Source organism: Protopterus annectens, chromosome 3.part0, assembly GCF_019279795.1.
Source record: "Protopterus annectens isolate FY-2018-M chromosome 3.part0, PAN1.0, whole genome shotgun sequence".
NCBI classification, from domain to species: Eukaryota; Metazoa; Chordata; order Ceratodontiformes; family Protopteridae; genus Protopterus; species Protopterus annectens.
Genome location: NC_056731.1, coordinates 1,146,301,444 through 1,146,319,398, shown reverse-complemented (window position 1 = coordinate 1,146,319,398; position 17,955 = coordinate 1,146,301,444). Strand labels below are relative to the sequence as shown.

The following is a 17,955-nucleotide window of genomic DNA, read 5'->3' as shown; positions in this document are numbered from 1 at the left end:
ACAACAAGGGACTTCCTTTCACTCAACCTTGCCGCCCAAGCCTTGACAACAGACGCATCAGACTATGCATGGGGGGCTCACATGGCAGGCAAATGCATTCCAGAACAAATTCCCCTGCATATCTATCAAAAAGAGATGCTAACTGTACAGAGTGCTCTGACAGCATTCAAATACCTTATCCTTCCAGGACAGCTCCTGATAAAGACAGACAACACCACAGTTATGTGGTACATAAACAAGCAGGGGGGAACTCATTCTTACCCACTCTGCAGGTTAGCCATAACCCTATGGAACACAGCCTTGAGCAACCAAGTGCACCTACATGCTCAATTCCTGCCAGGCAAGCAAAATTCACTGGCAGACAACTTAAGCAGAAATCTACTGGATCCTCACGAGTATTAATTGGAATCTAACTCATTCAAACTTCTAATCCAGAGGTGGGAAACACTGGAGGTGGACCTTTTTGCCTCCCCCCAAAACCACCAATTGAGCAAATTTTGCACCAGGAACCCTCACAGCAGAGCCTGGAAGATGGATGCCCTAGCCTTTACATGGGAAAACCTCTCAATTTATGCCTTTCCTCCTCTGCCCCTCCTCTCAAAAGTACTGCTTGAGATCAAACAGGACAGGCCAAGGGCAATCCTTATTGCACCAGACTGGCCACGCCAGCACTGGTTCCCACTCTTACGCAGTCTGACAGCAGTGCCACCCTGGCACCTACATCAGACACCTTCCCTGCTGTCTCAGTAGGAGGGACAGATTTTGCATCCACAGCTGCAAACCCTAAACCTTGCATCCTGGCTTATCCCCTGAATACACCACCAGCATCCCTCAGCAAACAGGTGCTGGACATCATCATTTTGGCCAGAAGGCCTAGTAATAGGAAATTCTATACTGAAAAGTGGAAAAGATATTTTTCTTGGAGTCAGCCTCAAGGAAAGGACACAGCTGTGCCCACCTTACCTCAAATCCTTGATTACCTAGCAGAGCTGCTCCACAGAGGTCTGTCCTTCTCATCCATTAAGATTCATGGCTCTGCCATCTCAGCTCATTATAATACTAAGCCACCTCTCTTTTTTTCTCACCCTCTCATTAAGCAGTTCCTGAGAGGAGCTAACAATTTAAGGCCCCCCTAGGAGAGCTCCCACCACGGCCTTGGACCTTAACATTGTACTGGAAAAGCTCACACTTCCCCCTTTTGAACCTGCTGCTTCAGCAGAGTTAAAATTCCTCTCTTGGAAAACAGCCTTACTTCTAGCTATTACTTCAGCAAGAAGAGTGTCTGACTTACAGGCTCCAATGGCGGTGGAACCCTTTGTTATTTTCCATGCTGACAGGGTTTCCCTCAGGACTAACCCATCCTTTATGCCCAAGGTGGTATCCAGTGTGGCTTTAAACCAATCCATCCATTTGCCAACCTTTTTCCCTAATTCCCAGAATAAAGAGGAAAGGATCCTGCACTCCTTGGACGTGCACAGACAGCTCAGGTTCTACCTTGACAGGACTAAGCCTTTCAGAAAATCTGACCAGCTGCTAGTCAGCTTTGCTACAGGGACAGAGGGCAAGGCCATTTCGAAGCAAACCATTTCCAAATGGATAGCACACTGCATCCATTTCTGCTACAAACACCATGGAAAACCTACCCCTCAGGAGATCAGCACTCATTCCACTAGAGCTACTTCAATATCTACAGCATTTCTTAGGGGAGTCCCTACCAGGGACATCCTGGAAGCTGCAACCTGGAGTTCTGTACACACCTTCACCAAGCATTACCGCTTACCTATTTTTTCTAAATCCAGAGCTGGGTTTGCTACAGCAGTCTTACAAGGCCTGCTTGCCAGCCCTAATACTTCTTGACTGCCTCCACCCTTCCTCAGCTTTGGGAATCAACCCAAGTGTGATGACTGCAACAGTGAAACACGAACAACATAGTACAGTTGTGTACACTTACCATAAATGTAGATGTTCGAGTGTATTCACTGTTGCAGTCCTGGTTTCCCTCCCTCCAGCCCCCTGACTTTCTCTGTCCTTTCTACCTATCCTCTTTATGGCCATCTTTTATGCCAGGGGTATTTATTTTTTACTGGAGGTGTTCCACACCATGTAATAGCCTTCTATTTTGGGAGCTCCTGACATCTGGGGCAAGAAAAACTGATGTAATGGCATTGGCTGCATGTTTTATAGCCCTGACTTCATGGAAGAAGCGACAGCATCTGATGCAGAAATCCCAAGACTCTGGTATTCGAACCGACTGAGGGCTAATTGCAGGCAGATAACCCAAGTGTGATGATTGCAACAGTGAATACACTCGAACATCTACATTTATGGCAAGTGTACACAACTGCACTTTTGATGGCTCAGTTTTTTTATAGACAACCTTTGTGTTTTCCCCTTAGCTTGTTGTAAATCAAAAAATTACTTTGATCCTACAAGAAAAAAAAATCTGAAAACTGCTGGGTACACATTTTTGAATCTCACATCTGCCTCTCAACATTCCCTGATTCCTGGGATAAATTTGCTTTTCTTCTGTCTGGTGTACAATGAATAATCATTTTCCACAAACATTCTTCTGTCTCCAGTGTTTAATACGTTGCTCTTTTGCCACAGTTTTGTTAGGATCAATTCTTTCTGCTGATGTGATTGCATCTTTACTAATGCCGGTCTAGGCTACTTTCTCATAGTTAGGGTTAGGTTTTGAGAAGACTTAAGATGTTCCCTTTCAGTTAACAAGTGTGATGTGGAATTCCAGTCCAGTTGCTTAGTGCTTTCATAAAGTTAACAGTTTCTCTGGTACAGCAGAAAGTCTTTGGCTTTGCCTGCACTTTCTGTCCTCTAAAGCTACCATTTTTGAAACCGCTCTTCATGAGCAGTCTCGCTAGCCTCTTCTTCATTTTGACCTCTGATTTTTTGCAGTTTTATCAGTTCATCTAAATGAAAAATCAGTTTAAAACGTCTTCTGTTTTTTCCAGCCTTTTGTTGTTTTGAGTTCATACATTACTTCAATGTTTTATTTTAATCTCTAAGCACATCTGATTTATTTTTTCCTCTGGATTACTGGAAACCATGTGTCTAGCACTAGTGCTGTAGCTTGAACTGCTTTTTGCTGAACAGCTGCAGGTTTCTTCCCAGTCAGTGTTTTCTCTTCACCTTTTCTAATTGATTTCTTTTCAGGCTCTCTGTCTTCTTTATTGACATCTAAGCAGTGTACTTACTAGCAAGTAACTGAATTTACTTAAACTTGCAGAGTTTCTGGCCCTTATCTCTCAGTTTCTTTTTTCACACTGGGAGATCTGAAATCAAGCTGTTGATCAGTGTGCTGCCATCTTGGAAATCAAGCATCTAATAGTTTTGGTCACACTACTATACTCTGTTTGCACTACTGTTGCTATAGATCTCTCACGCTAAAAGGACTTGTCCTAGGTTTGAATCTTGCAAGTCATTTGTTTAAACTTTAGCTATGCATTACTGTGATTAATTTATGTTAAGTTTAATTTTTTCGATTTAGTGTAGCTAGGCAGAAATTGGCAGCAGTGTTCTTACCTGTGGTCCCTCTTTTGTTATGAACGTATTACACTCTGACCATAGTTTATTAAAAAAGGCAAGTATTTAAAGATTTTGAATAGTCTTTTTTTTGTCCTGCAGGTAGCATTAAAGTGAATTCTCATCTCTTTCTGAGAATTTCCAGTGATCTTGCCTTGTCTGGTCTTTCCTCTGTTTCATTCTTTTGTTCCTCTTGCTCGGCAATTACAGATATTTGTACTCAGCCTTGGGAATAGTAATTCTTTGCATCAGGTACCAGCATCCACACTACCTAAAGCGTATTTTCAGTTCCACCCATAACCAGGGCCATTACTGTATTTGTTTCTCAAAAGCTATCAGTGTGTGACATAAGCTTTTTTGACATTATAGGATTTATTAATCACACTGCACTTTGCATGCATATAAAACTTGTTTTGAACATATTCATCGATAGAACATTGAATTTCTGCTAGTCTTTCACTTTCGTGTAATGGTTTGTAGGAATTTCATAGATTCTTTCTAAATTGCACTAGTTTTTTTAAAACAGATTATTACAGTTTCACCTGGACTTATTTTTGTCTCTTTGTTTTTCAGGATGCTGAGAAGTTAATGAATCTTTCTCCATCTCAGTATGTGTGCGCACCAGACAGTGAATCGATGTTGCTTGCAGCTCCTGCTCAGTTCCTGCTAGAAAAATTTCTCCAACACAACAGCCTTAGACTGTTTCCTAAAGCCACAAACAGTAACAGAATTCCAGTGCTTGCTATTGACTGTTACCTTAACATTGGCCCAGAGGTGAGGCAGAGTTCTGTCTGTTTAATCAAACACTGTATAGAATTCAAAAGCAGAAGTGTGTAGGGGGGTAGTGATGTTTAAAAGTGAGGCAGTAGTTATGGTCACTCAGCTATCAGCGTAAAGGTTTCAAGGTAAACTGTGGAGATTGAAAGTAAACCTAGACTGTCTGCTACATCTTTAAGTACATTTGTTAAAACATTGTGTCTAGCAAGGGTGCATCACATGGTCAAGTTCTTTGTTTTGTAAAGCCACAAGAATTTGGTATTAGGCTTCAGCAAGCCATCTTAAAGTAGTAGTTCAGCACCTTCTGGAAGTTCAAAATTCTGTCATCAAGTTAATGAGGCAGCTTATGTTCAGCATTTCAGGCCATATAAGTATGCGGATGTTCATTACTCCTGCTACTTCAGTGGTATTTTGGGCTATCTGCCAAAGTTACTCACTACTGGCCAGCTTTCAAAAGCTAGGACTTCCCTCCCTCTGTGTTCCTGTGACAGCTGATTGGCTGGGCATATCCTGAAAGGGAAGTCTTCGGTTATTACAGGAAGTTGTGTCCAGTCATTTTCCTGCTATCCAAATAAGAAAGTCTTCTGACTTCACAGGATCCAGTGCTGATTTTCTGGCTTGCTTTTCAGATAAGCCCCATTTGGCAACTAGTCTATTATTAGATTTATTATCTTTCTATTTTTTGTTAATTTAAATGCATATTTGTGTGTATGTGTGTGTGTGTGTGTGTGTGTGTGTGTGTATATATATATATATATATATATATATATATATATATATATATATTTATTTATTTTAAATATTTTATTTCTGTCAGTGTTTACAGTAATTCTTTTGTGAATTTCTGCTTTTGGAATTGTATATTTTGCTGGTGTCTTTGCCAAATGTTTATTTTTAATGTTTCTGAGGAAACGTTCAATATTTCTGTCAAAAGTGTTGCGTGTATGTGTGGTGTTAGACACTAGGGGCTGTCAGAAAATTTACTATTGTAACTCTGCTTTATTTTCATGTTTTGACAGGAAAATTGGATTTTTCCAACGTGTATACATTATGTGCTATATGCATGACTTTGTTCAATGTGTTTTTTTACTCCGGATTGCAGTTTAGCTGTGGATAATGTTATTTGAATGTACTGTGAAGATTTTACTCTCTCTGACAAAAATATACTTTATATTGCTATCAAATATTATTTTATGGCAGCTTAATGTGGATAAAATGTGTGGAGCTAATTTATTTAACAAAGGTTTAGCACATTGGTGTTTGGATGTTGTGTACTGGAAATTCTTGATGATCTGTCAGTTATAAAAGAATTCTGAACACATTTCACTCTGTTTTTGTGCTGATAGCAGTTTGTCAGAGTTTAGCTGTGTGGCAACATATTACTAGAAACTTTAAGTGCTTATTTTAAAACATTATCCTATATTGTCAGTTTATTATTTTTGTTGGTGTTCTCTCCTGTGACTTGAGAGATCCTAACTTTGATCCCACCCCCCCCAAATCAAATCTGGTTTCACCTTAAAAGAAAAAACAAAACAAAATGAAAGTATGCCTCAGTCTACGGTTAGTGATTCTGTCTGGGCTGTCTGGGCCACTGCTGTGCCACAGACCACTTACTTGTGCTCTGTCTCCCTCTGGTGTAGCTTTAACAACTTGCCAGACCTAATACTCTGTCCCCAGATATTTTATCTAGTAGTGAGGTTCACAAGCAAAATACACAGAAACTTCATTTTACAGCTGGTAATCAGTTTATAGCTGTTTATAAGGCTGATATGGTTCCCTTTTCTAAGAGTGTTCTGCAAACAGATGATTTTTTTAAACAAGAAACATCTTTATTAAACCATCACTTACAACATAAGCAATTATACGTATGTATAAATGAAAACAAACCAGACCGAAACCATCCTAGTTGCAAGCATTTTACATCACAAACCATACTGACACACTCCCAGTTGCAAACATTATACATCACTTGTAATCTACCCAGTCATAATAAGTCAAACATTACATAGCACATTTAAGTCCTGCCTTCTTTTAAACCTCATTCCTTCCCTGTATGTATTGCTCCCACATTTCCCTTTTTTCCTATGTAGTTTGCTCCTGCCCTTTTCAAAATATATCAATTCCAGTTTTATCTCTGTTACTGTATTCACTACTTCTAATATAATTGCTTTAGATTTTGATTTCCATTTTCTAGTAACTGTTTGTTTGGCAGCCACCATAGTTAGACACAGGAAGGCCTTACCATGTCTAGGCAATTCCAATTCTGTATCATAACTCAGAAAAATCATCTCCCGTATCACACCAATCCACCCACCCAGCATCGCCAACAGTGAATCCCGCAGGAAATCCTTAGTCTGCCAGCCAACCACACTCCCAGAAAATATGTTCCCAAGTATTTCTTTCTTCCCCATCAAACCTCCAACATCAGCTGTCTACCTGAGGAAAATATTCTATGGAGTCTACTTGGGGTATAAAAATATCTGTGTAAACATTTCCAAGCAAAAATCCTAAATCATCTAAATTTTGTTGCATATTTGGGAGACATGCATATATCCTCCCATTGTTTCTTTGTGAATTGCTTAGCCAATATCTCTTCCCAATCCTTTCTAACCTCCTCTGATTGATTCTTATAGTTATCATGCAGTATTTTGTATGCTCAACTAATTATTCTTGTTTTAATGGCAGCTTCTGTTCTAGATTCTGCTAAAAACTCTACTAGCTTTGGTCTTTCATTTAGGAACCCTCTTGTTTCTTTCTCTTTGTCTATACTCTTATCATCAATCCTTGATAGGAAGTCAATCTCTAACCTGCCGTCCAAATAAATTATTGACCACTTCCCATTCTTTTACCTTTCCCTCTTTAGTTATTTGCTCCCAATACCTTGGTTCCTTTGCCAGTTTTCTCCAATAAATTCCAGCCCCCTCTTGCCTATTGTCTGTATCCCTAATTGCAGTCATTCCTATCAGCAGAATCTCCTTTCTCTATTCCCATGTTGTCTTGGTTCTTAAAATACGTTCTGCTACTTTGTAGATATAATATTCTGTATGATTATTGTTATTCGACTTAAAGGCCTGTCCAAAATCCAAGTCTCTCCTTGTTTCAACATCATCATTTTCCACTTTGAATTATAGTTTTCTGATTGTGCTATGTATATGAGCTTTAACTGGATAGCTCTGAAATACCACTTCAGATTGGGTAATCCCAATCTGCCCTTTTCTACTGGAAGAATCCACTTATCTCACTTGACTCTTGAAGTCTTCCCCTCCCAGATAAAGTCTTGCAGCTCTTTATTAATTGCTGTCCACAACTTCTTTGGTTGATAAAAATATGCCTGACCTGTGTATAAGACTAAAGGGACTAAAACATTTTGACTGATTGTACCTTACTGTCCATATCCATATCACAAAGGTTCATAGGTAGGTACTAGGCTATTGGCCCAAGGGCCTACGTAAGCCTAGCCAACAAGGTTCCCTGGCTTACGCCACCCAAGAAAGTTATTTTCCTGTGCCACTGTCGAGCAGAGACACAGAAGTCATCCCGGGGTGTATTTCCTATTTCCCATCCACTCATCAAGATTTTTCTTAGAGTGCTATTGAAGAACTTTGTTTGACATAGATGGGTAGCCTGTTCCAGAGAATGGGAAGTCTCTGGGACAGGAATCTATCCCTCCAGCATGTCCTATTTATTGTGGTGACAAGGTTTAGGCCCCTAGAGCATGTAGCTTGGAGGGATTGGGATTTCTTTAGGTGTAGCATGTCCAACAGCTCTGGGTTTGACATAGCTTTATATGTTAGGCAGAGATCACCTCGGAGTAGGCGATATGCTACGGAGTAAAGCTGGAGTTTTTTGAGGCGGTCAGTATAGGGTATTTGTTTGAGGCCAGTAATCCTCTTTTTGAGGTACTTCTGTGGCCTTTCCAGCTGCTGCAGATGTCTTTTGAGGTACATTACAAAAGGGGCATTGTACTCGATAATGGGTCTAATGAGTGTCGAGTAGAGGGGAACAATGACCTCTTTTTTTCCTGGATGAGAACCCTTTTATGATGAGATGTGCCACGTAGAAGGACTTCCTGACTACTGTGGCGATGCGACTATCAAAGGAGAGACTACTGTCCACCTGGGTCCCAAGGTCTCTTATCACGCATTCAGTGTTAAGTATATTGCTGCTTATGTGGTAGTTCATGGGTACAGAGTTTTTACCAAAGGGGATGACACTGCACTTTTTGGCATTGAGCTTTGAGGCCATGGCTCTGACACCAGGCATCTGTCTCAGTGAGGCCCTTCTGTAGGATGTCCACATCATTTGGGTACTTGACTATGGCTCCTAGTTTGCAGTCATCTGCGAACTTCGTTAGCTAGAAGCCTTCTTTGTTAGCCTGTACTTCAGAGAAGTAAATACCAAACAGGAGAGGTCCCAGGACGGAACCCTGCGGTACTCCACTTGTCACTGCTTTGAGGTCAGTCTAAGTATGACAGTATCTCTAAAAATGATATTCATATAGGATATAGGAAGATTTATCTCGCCTTATATGATTTATTCGTGGAGGGATTTATTGAGAAGAAAATAATTTTTACATAATACAAAGCCTAAGATACCTTCAATTTTCGGTATTCCGAAAGTTCATAAAATATTTTGAACATACCACTACTCCTATTGTGGCAGCTGAAGTTTCAGTTATTTTGCCATTGGCTAGATATATTGATGTGAAATTAAAAAAAAAATTGATGATGAGAGGGGAATCTTTTTTAAAAGATTCTTGGGATTTTTTGAGAAATATCAAAAATGACTTGTTCCATGAACAACTTATATTCATAACTATAGATGTGGTTGACCTGTTTGGATCTATACCACATGATATAGGCTTGGAGTGGTTTGAGGAAGCAATAAGATTTACTGGAGAGTTAAGTGACAAAGAAGTATATATATGTTTAAATTTGATGGAGATGGTTTTAAAACACAATTATATATTTTTTCAAGGAGAATATTACCATCAATCTAGTGGGGTGGCAATGGGGGCGAGATGTGCCCCCCTATATGCCAATATGGTCTTGAACACATGGGAAAGGAAATATATTTATAATAGTACTTATGTGAATAGTTGGGTGTTATATAAGCGTTTTTAGATGATATAGTCATTTTTTGGCAAGATAGCAAGGAAAGGTTGGAAGAATTCATACACTATATAAATAATTCCACAGATTTTTTTAAAATTCACTTATGAGATTGGTTTAAATGAAATGAATTATTTGGATGTAAAATTAATAAAAGATAGTAATTTATTTAAGTCAAAAGTATATAGAAAGAAAACGTATTCTAATTCATACTTACATTTTAGTAGTGGACACCCTGTACATCAGAAAAAAAGTATAGTAAAAGGTCAATTTGTTAGAATTTTCAGAATGACTTCTATTGATGGAGATTTTTATGAAGAATGTGAATTTTTGACCCAATTGTTTATGGAAAGAGGGTATCCCGTAGAACTTTGTAATAATAATAATAATATAAAAAATGAAGTTATCAAAGGACGAAAGGATAGATTTGAGCCTATTCTAGGGAAGGAATTGGTACCCTTGGATGATAGAGAAAATAATAATACTTTGGATATATCCTATCACAAAAGTGATAGAGGTAGATTTTATGGACGTGCATTTGTTACAGATTTTAGTGGTGATTCACAATACACTTGGTAAAGAATGGAATAAATTTATAAGTTTAACAGACCTTAAGTTAGAACATAGGGAACTTTTAAAAATTATATATAGGAGAGGGTGAAATATTAAGGATTGGTTTATGGTCCAGAACAAAGGTCCAAAGAAAACTACAAAATTAAGAGGCACATACCCATGTGGGATGTGCACTCAATGTCCATTGATGGCTAATAAATAATGTATATATATTGAGTCTAGGGGGAAAGAAATTGCAAGTAGGACACATAGTACTTGTGACACTAATGGTATTGCATATATTGCAATATGTGAAATATGTTCAGGATTTTATGTTGGAAAAACTGAGAGGAAAATAGAGGAGAGTTTACGAACATATGAATGATATTAAAAATAAAAAAGAAAGTAATGCCTTATTTAGACGCAATATAATTTCCCCCCTAGCGAAATATAAATTTTTTATTATTGAAGAGGTTCCGAAGGATGAAGGGGGGGGGTATGTGGGAAACCAAAATTGAATACCGTGAATTATACTGGCAAATTATATTAGAAGCTAATAAATATCCAGGAATAAATGATGGTATTTCCCTTGCACCCGTTCTTAAAATGAGGGCAGCTAGATTATAATTTTATGTATAATTTTATGTACAATATGAAACATTGAGTAATTTTATGTTTTTTTATGAATTTTATTATTGTTATTTATATTCCCATTATTATTTAAATATTTATATATTTAATTATATATTTTATATATATATATATATATATATATATATATAAAATATATATATTTTTATGTTTAGGCATCCTGCCTAACATAGTATTTAGCTTGTTTTATGAATGAAGTGTTATTCTTGCTTGTAATTTCACATTTGTCCACTTGGGGGAAGCATTATATAGTGAATGTGGTACAATGAGTTTCTAAGTTTACTTAGACCAGAGCTATATTAGAGTTGTTTTATACATTTAGAATTCAAAGTGAATTTATGGTGGGATCAATAAGATATAGATATCCACTATTTGGTGAAAATATAAAATATAAAACAAGAAAATAACGCTTTCCATTTGGTGGAATTTATATGGTATGTTTATATCGCCAGGATCAGTGAGGTATGTTTACATATTAATGAGTTGTAATACCTAGAAGCTATTGGTCAATTTAAATATTTGGGACAGTATATAAGTGATGTCATTAATTATATGTTTGTCTGATGACATCTGTATGATTAGATGAAAAACGCGGTGATTCATTAAGCGTTTTATGTTGTCAGTTATTTAATAAATATTTGTTTTTTTATCGGTTGGAAGTCCGGCGTTTGGCTTTACTCCTGCAGTGTTTGTTGTGGTTATAAGTTTTAATTCACATTGACACTCACTATTTTTGGTTATCAGCTTTATATGTTAGGCAGAGATCACCTCGGAGTAGGCGATATGCTATGTAGTAAAGCTGGAGTTTTTTGAGGCGGTCAGTATAGGGCATTTGTTTGAGGCCAGTAATCCTCTTTGTGAGGTACTTCTGTGGCCTTTCCAGCTGCTGCAGATGTCTTGAGGTACATTTCAAAAGGGGCATTGTACTCTATAATGGGTCTAATGAGTGTCGAGTAGAGGGAAACAATGACCTCTTTTTTCCTGGATGAGAACCCTTTTATGATGAGATGTGCCACGTAGAAGGACTTCCTGACTACTGTGGTGATACGACTATCAAAGGAGAGACTACTGTCCACCTGGGTCCCAAGGTCTCTTATCACGCATTCGGTATTAAGTATATTGCTGCCTATGTGGCAGTTCATGGGTACAGAGTTTTTACCAAAGGGGATGACACTGCACTTTTTGGCATTGAGCTTGAGGCCATGGCTCTGACAGCAGGCATCTGTCTCAGTGAGGCCCTTCTGTAGGATGTCCACATCATTTGGGTACTTGACTATGGCTCCTAGTTTGCAGTCATCTGCGAACTTCGTTAGCCAGAGGCCTTCTGTGTTAGCCTGTACTTCAGAGACGTAAATACCAAACAGGAGAGGTCCCAGGATGGAACCCTGTGGTACTCCACTTGTCACTGCTTTGAGGTCATATTTGGAGTCTGCAACTTTTACAGTGTGGGTTCTGTCAATGAGCCACTTGGCAACCCATCTTGTGACGTAGGGAGCCCTGGATCCAAGTTCTTGAAAAACTGCTGAGGTCGGATCTGGCATTATGGTAAGTGCATAGCTTTCATTTATTGAAGAAATTCTGTGGGGAAAAGACTTCATCCAGTACCTGCGACATTCATACCCACAGCTAGAACTGTCTGTTTGGATACCAAGAGTAAGAGAGCAGTATTGTAAACTGCCTGACTAGTACAGCTTTTTCTGTTGTATTGGAGTTAGATGTGCTTCTCCAGAGTCTGCAGAGGGACCACCGTAAGGCATATGACATAAGCTGCTGTCTTCATTTGGGTAGTCCTGCAGTTTTTGTACAGGAGCCTTTGGCCTGTTGCCCGGACCCAGCTTTTTCAGTCATCCATGGATAAAGATAAAAAAGGCTGACCTTGCAATTCTCCAGTACTTATGGGCCTGATCCCTGGCCTAGGGGTTTCCACCCTACAACACCTGACGTGGCTTTAGCTGATTATTGACTATCACTGCTTTACCAAAGAAAGCATATTTTACCCCTTTACCCTTCAAGGCTTGGATCTCTGTACTGAAGTCTTGAGGCACAAAATACAGGCTGTTAAGGCCAAATAGTCCCTTCCACATCATACCTTATTGATTTGTTTTTTGCCCTGGAATCTTTTGTACAAGTTTTAATCTTCCTGTGACAGTGACATATTCATTCTTACCCATTGTCATCCTAGAGCCTTCAAAACAGATGGCATATATATCTGATCTATTTGTTCATTAACTAGGTCAGTGAGCTTAACCTAAAGTGGACCCTTATTAACTGTAACACAGGCCAAAAGTAGTTCTTTCTCTTCTTGGAAGCAGTTCCTTCTTGAAGAATTCAGAGCTACAGGCATTGATCAGTAAACCCACTTGCACATTTTTGACAGTGAGATTGTTTCACTGAGGAGTAACCCTATTTTATGTTTAACATAGTGTTTTTCTGTTTCTGTCAGTCAGTTCAGCTGTCTGTGTTCTTTTTGCCATATACTAGAATAGAGAAAATGTATTGCAGGTCTACCCGAGTACATCAAAATGAAGTATGTTGTATGTCAACTTGCCAGTAGTACTGTTACAGAACATCAGAGTTTTGCATTCTATGGTATCTTCATAGAAAGATTTTCTGTAGGAGGGCAATCCCCCTTCCACACTTCATGTGGAAGGCTTCAGCACCCCCACCCCAAGACTAATGTGTAACAACTGTAAGGCTGGGCATACACAGAGGAGGAGGAGTACTTTTACTGCCTGTTACCTGGGGTATACTATCTCAGTGATGTTATTAAATTACAAGGGTGTGGGGAGAGGTGAAGCCACTTGCCCTTCTCCCCTGCAGAAAGTGAGGTACAGTATTTTTTAAACTGTATATTGGAATACCAGTAATTTGTTTCTCCCTGGTTTGAGGCTGGCACTGATTAATAGTCATCTTTGCAGAAGAGTCCATTTATATAATTTTCTGCTTTATATAGCATGGTGTCTGCAGGATGGTATTTGCTGAACTGCGATTTAGTGAGTCCTTTTTAATTAACTTTTTCGGCCCCCATGCTTATTATCCTTCTGGGTGGTAGTGAAAGTTGTGTTCATTTGTTCCTTGCACTGGATGCGAGCAATGCCCATTCCTTCCCCCATTTGAAGCAAGGACCAGCTCTGACGCATCCATCACACAAAGAGCTGTCAGGATTTTTGCATTATAGATTAATCAGTCTGCCCTGCATCTATACAGGGTACTGCCTAATACTTGAGGGGAAACTAATAAATAGATCCTGAAAATGTAAGGATGAAGTATTTAGGCAGGTGTGCGCCTCAGTCATGGGGCTCAAAGTAAGCATAGAGTAGGGACATCGCTTGAACATGCAATGATGAATTCCCACAACCCTTCCTTTTTTATTTTCCTTACTATGCAAACATTTTTTTAAACAGGTTTCAGTTGTACACTGAAAACTGGAAGATGCCCTCCTGAGATACCGAGACACCGCCCCACTCCATCTCATATAGAGGTGAGCAGGTAAATGTCTTTCCTAGTTGTACAGTAAATAGTATGCCATCCGTTTCACACTTGGTGTTTACAGGCAGTTGAGTTAGTGTACCAGACAGACAGACTGAGTCCTTTAGGAAATCAAGCAACTTTTTTTCATTTTGTGAAAGGAAAATGAGGCACATTGGAAAATCCGTCCAGTGCACCTTCATGAAGAGTTACAGTAACATCTGCATAATATTTTACACATGTGTGTGTGGTGAAGATGTTCTAGAGGTTGTTGTTTGGGTTGCAGGCCATATGTTTACAAAACACTGAAAGCTGGCGTTACAATCTAGAGACATGACGTTTTGACACAGCTGTGCTGCAAGGTACTATATTAAATGGTCCACCACCTTAGAATTTTCAACACTACTTTGTATCCTGCCCATGCATTATGATTACTACAGTGACCCTCTCCAAAGAAAGGTAGTCAGTTGTGCAGGGACACTCAGCCTAGCAGTCATGTGCTACTGATGCCACTGCTAACACAGAAGTCTAGCCAGCACTGGTTAGTATGATGGGTACTTACTGCTGTGAAAAAAAATAAAATAAAAAACGTATCGGCATACTGCATCTATGTTTGTGATTAAGCCCATATTTACTAGGCCAGTGTTTCGTCTCATGAAGGTGTACTGTTGTGTCGAGCTCCTCACAAATCTATACATTCTAACAGTTTTATGTATACGTCATGTGACAGTAGCACGTACGACAAAGAATCAAATTATTCTTTTTTTCATGGTTTTGCTGTTCTAAGTGGGTGCTTCATTTTCACTGTGGTGCTTTTACAGGAGGTTGGGTGACTACACTAATGTACTTAAAATAAATCAAAGTCTTGTTGGTTGCAGTAAACAGTCATTCTTCTGGAAGTCTGATTAATCCTAATGTTTGTTTCTATAGTCTTTCTGTAGCAAACATTTGCATAGAAGCCATGGAGATTTGTCCCTATTTTCTTGAATTGGTAGTCAGGTCACTGCCTGTGAAAGCAGGGAAGTTTTAAACTAAAGGTTCTGATTCTAAAGTGTTTCATATTATTAGGAAAATCTTTTTGCACTGTTGGCCATGCCTGTGATGCTTTCTTAATGGAGAACTTCACCCAAATGTCAAGTTTTTCTTGCCAAAAAGTGATTTTCCTTCCCTGAAATCTAACACTAAACATTTCTCCTACACAAAAAGCGTTGTTTAGTAATTATTCTGTTTGCTTTATCTTTAAACTTATTTCTGTTTGCCTTTGTTTGCAGAGTTTGTCTTGTCATACATTACATCATCAAGGCTACTAAAAGTGGCAAAGTAATTAGGTTAGGTCACTTACTCCAACTGCAGAGCATTTAAGAAAACAGTTAGGGTTGCCACCCCTCTGTTTTTTTTCTGGACTATCCGGAAATCAAACTGATTCTCCGGTCGTCCGGAAAACACTGTACAAACTAAGGTATTCTGTTTCACAAAAGGAAACAAACTATCTGAGTTTGTAAATTGGCTGATTTACTATGCTTTTTTACAGAAAAGCATAGTAAATCAGCTGAAAACAGGCAGCAGGAACGGAGAAAGAGGGCATTCACCACCAGGTGATGTAATCGTGGTGTCACAAAATGGGCGGAATAAGGGTGGGAGAGGGGGTGGGGTGGGCGGGGTTACTGGTGATGTGAGGAGTGTGGCTTTACTCCGGTTTTAGCCACAACGAGAGGTGGCATCCCTAAAAACAATGGTTCCTAAATATGGGGTGGGGTGGGCGGAGTTACTGGTGATGTGAGGAGTGTGGCTTTACTCCGGTTTTAGCCACAATGAGAGGTGGCATCCCTAAAAACAATGGTTCCTAAATATTGTCATTTAAATGTTCCTTATTAGTCGCAGGTTACCAGCATCACATCTCAGGTAATTAGTGTAGCCTGGAGTCTGAAAAAAAGCAAGGCTTTTAAGCTTAGTTTTCAGATGCAAATGAATAAATTCTTCTTATTACAAGTTTGTCTTTCCCTTTAATCAAACTTGAGTGCTACTAAGACTTATTTTTGTCAGTATTTGATTTTGCATTTTTTTCTACACTGTAGTAAGACGTCTTGTTCGATTCTCAGCTAGAGCGTCTTCTGTGTGGAGACATGCGTGAATGGGCGTACCTTCATTGAAGGTTGTGCATCAGGACCGGCAACTCGGCATGTAAAAATCTACTGCCAATCATTAACCGACCGGAGTTCCGCTGTGGTGACCCCTAACCGGGAAAAGCCAAAAGACACAACAACAACAGCAACATTTTCTGTAAAACTGAAAATGTATTTTGGTATTTTGTTGTAGCACTTTTGCATTGCATACAGTGTTTATTTTTTTTTTTTTTTTGAGACGGGTCATTGAGTTGGGGAATGAAAATTAACTTCAAATACTCAAATTCTAGCTGCTTCTTCTTTTGGCTTTTCCTGGTTAGTGGCTGCCACAGCGGATCATTTATCCACTCATGACTGGCAGTGGTGTTTTACAGTGTCGAGTTGCCAGCCCGGCGCCCAACCTTCCACAGAAGGCACACACACATACACACTCACACCTAGGGCCAATTTAGAGTGTCCAATCCACCTACTGCATGTCTTTGGGATGTGGTAGGAAACCGGAGCACCCGGAGGAAACTCACGCGACCACAGGGAGGACATGCAGACTCCACACAAAAGGCACCCCAGCCGAGAATCGAACCAGAGAACCTCTTGCTGTGAGGCAGCAACGCTAACCGCTGCACCACCGTGGCCTGTGAAAGCAACACAAACCATGTCGGGCCAGGTAACAACTATTAATGACAGTGGTCAGATTTCTCACACTTGAATACAGAACTGTAGTTGAAAAGAACAATTAACTCTGCTCCATTTCAAGCCTTTTATTCAAGCATTCGTTAAAATGCTGTTATCAGAGATAGCCACTAATGAAAATCAAATAAAATGTGGATTGATGCTGATGGTCAGAATTAGTTACAGTACTGTTGTAAGCTGATAGAGAGAGAAATTCATAGTAAATGATCCTGTCATCATAGGGATTTCTCTCTGACCCTCTAAAATGACACCAAGAAGGCAAAGGCATTGACTGTAAAACAAAATCATACTATCCATGGTAGCCCCCTTCAGACTATTTAGGAGTATAACAAATAAGAAATTATACGATGACTCTCCATTAATATTCTAAAACGTGCACGCTGATTGGTCAGCATGCACGTTGTAAATCAGAGTTATACTAATGGAAAAGGTCCAGTCGCCTGGACTTTTTCCATTAGTATAACTGTCTTTTTAAAGCAACGGAGAACGCAAGATCTCCATTGCTTTCTACACAGTGTCTCTCTATGTTAAATGAGTTTAACATAGCGAGACAGCTTTAAAAAAAAGTAACAGAGATCTTCCTATCTCCGTTGCTTTTTTTTAAAGGTGTCTTGCTATGTGAAATGGGTTTAACATAGCGAGACAGCTTTAAAAAAAGCAAGGGGAGATTTTCTGTTGCTTTTTTAAATCTGTCGTGCTATGTTAAACTCCTTTAACATAGCGAGACAGTTTGTAAAAAGCAATGGAGATCTTGCTTTCCCCGTTGCTTTTGCCCACAGCTCTGATGTACTGTGTAAGCATACGCATGCGCAGTACATCAGAACTGCTGCAGAATACCAGACAGCTGCGGAAGAGCAGCAAGGAGGCATTATATAATGCCATTATTTAAGAAAAGTAATTATTTTCTTTCTTAAATAATGTCATTGTATAATAGCAATAACCCACTTCTGGGTGTGGGTAATGCTGGATTTACCCACAGTTGTCTTTGTTTGGCCACTCGGCTTCACCCTCGTGACCAAACCACACCAACCGTGGGTAAATCC

The 17,955-nt window shown here is 39.3% G+C and overlaps 1 protein-coding gene across 1 annotated transcript in view; it reads left to right on the top strand.

Moving 5' to 3' along the window:
- The window catches only part of GREB1L (GREB1 like retinoic acid receptor coactivator), a 3,215,862-nt gene that overhangs the window by 3,192,256 nt on the left and 5,651 nt on the right, over positions 1-17,955 (top strand). The window contains exon 35 of the mRNA XM_044065377.1: positions 4,114-4,314. Within this exon, the coding sequence (XP_043921312.1) occupies positions 4,114-4,314 (201 nt within the window). The remainder of the gene's footprint in view (positions 1-4,113; positions 4,315-17,955) is intronic.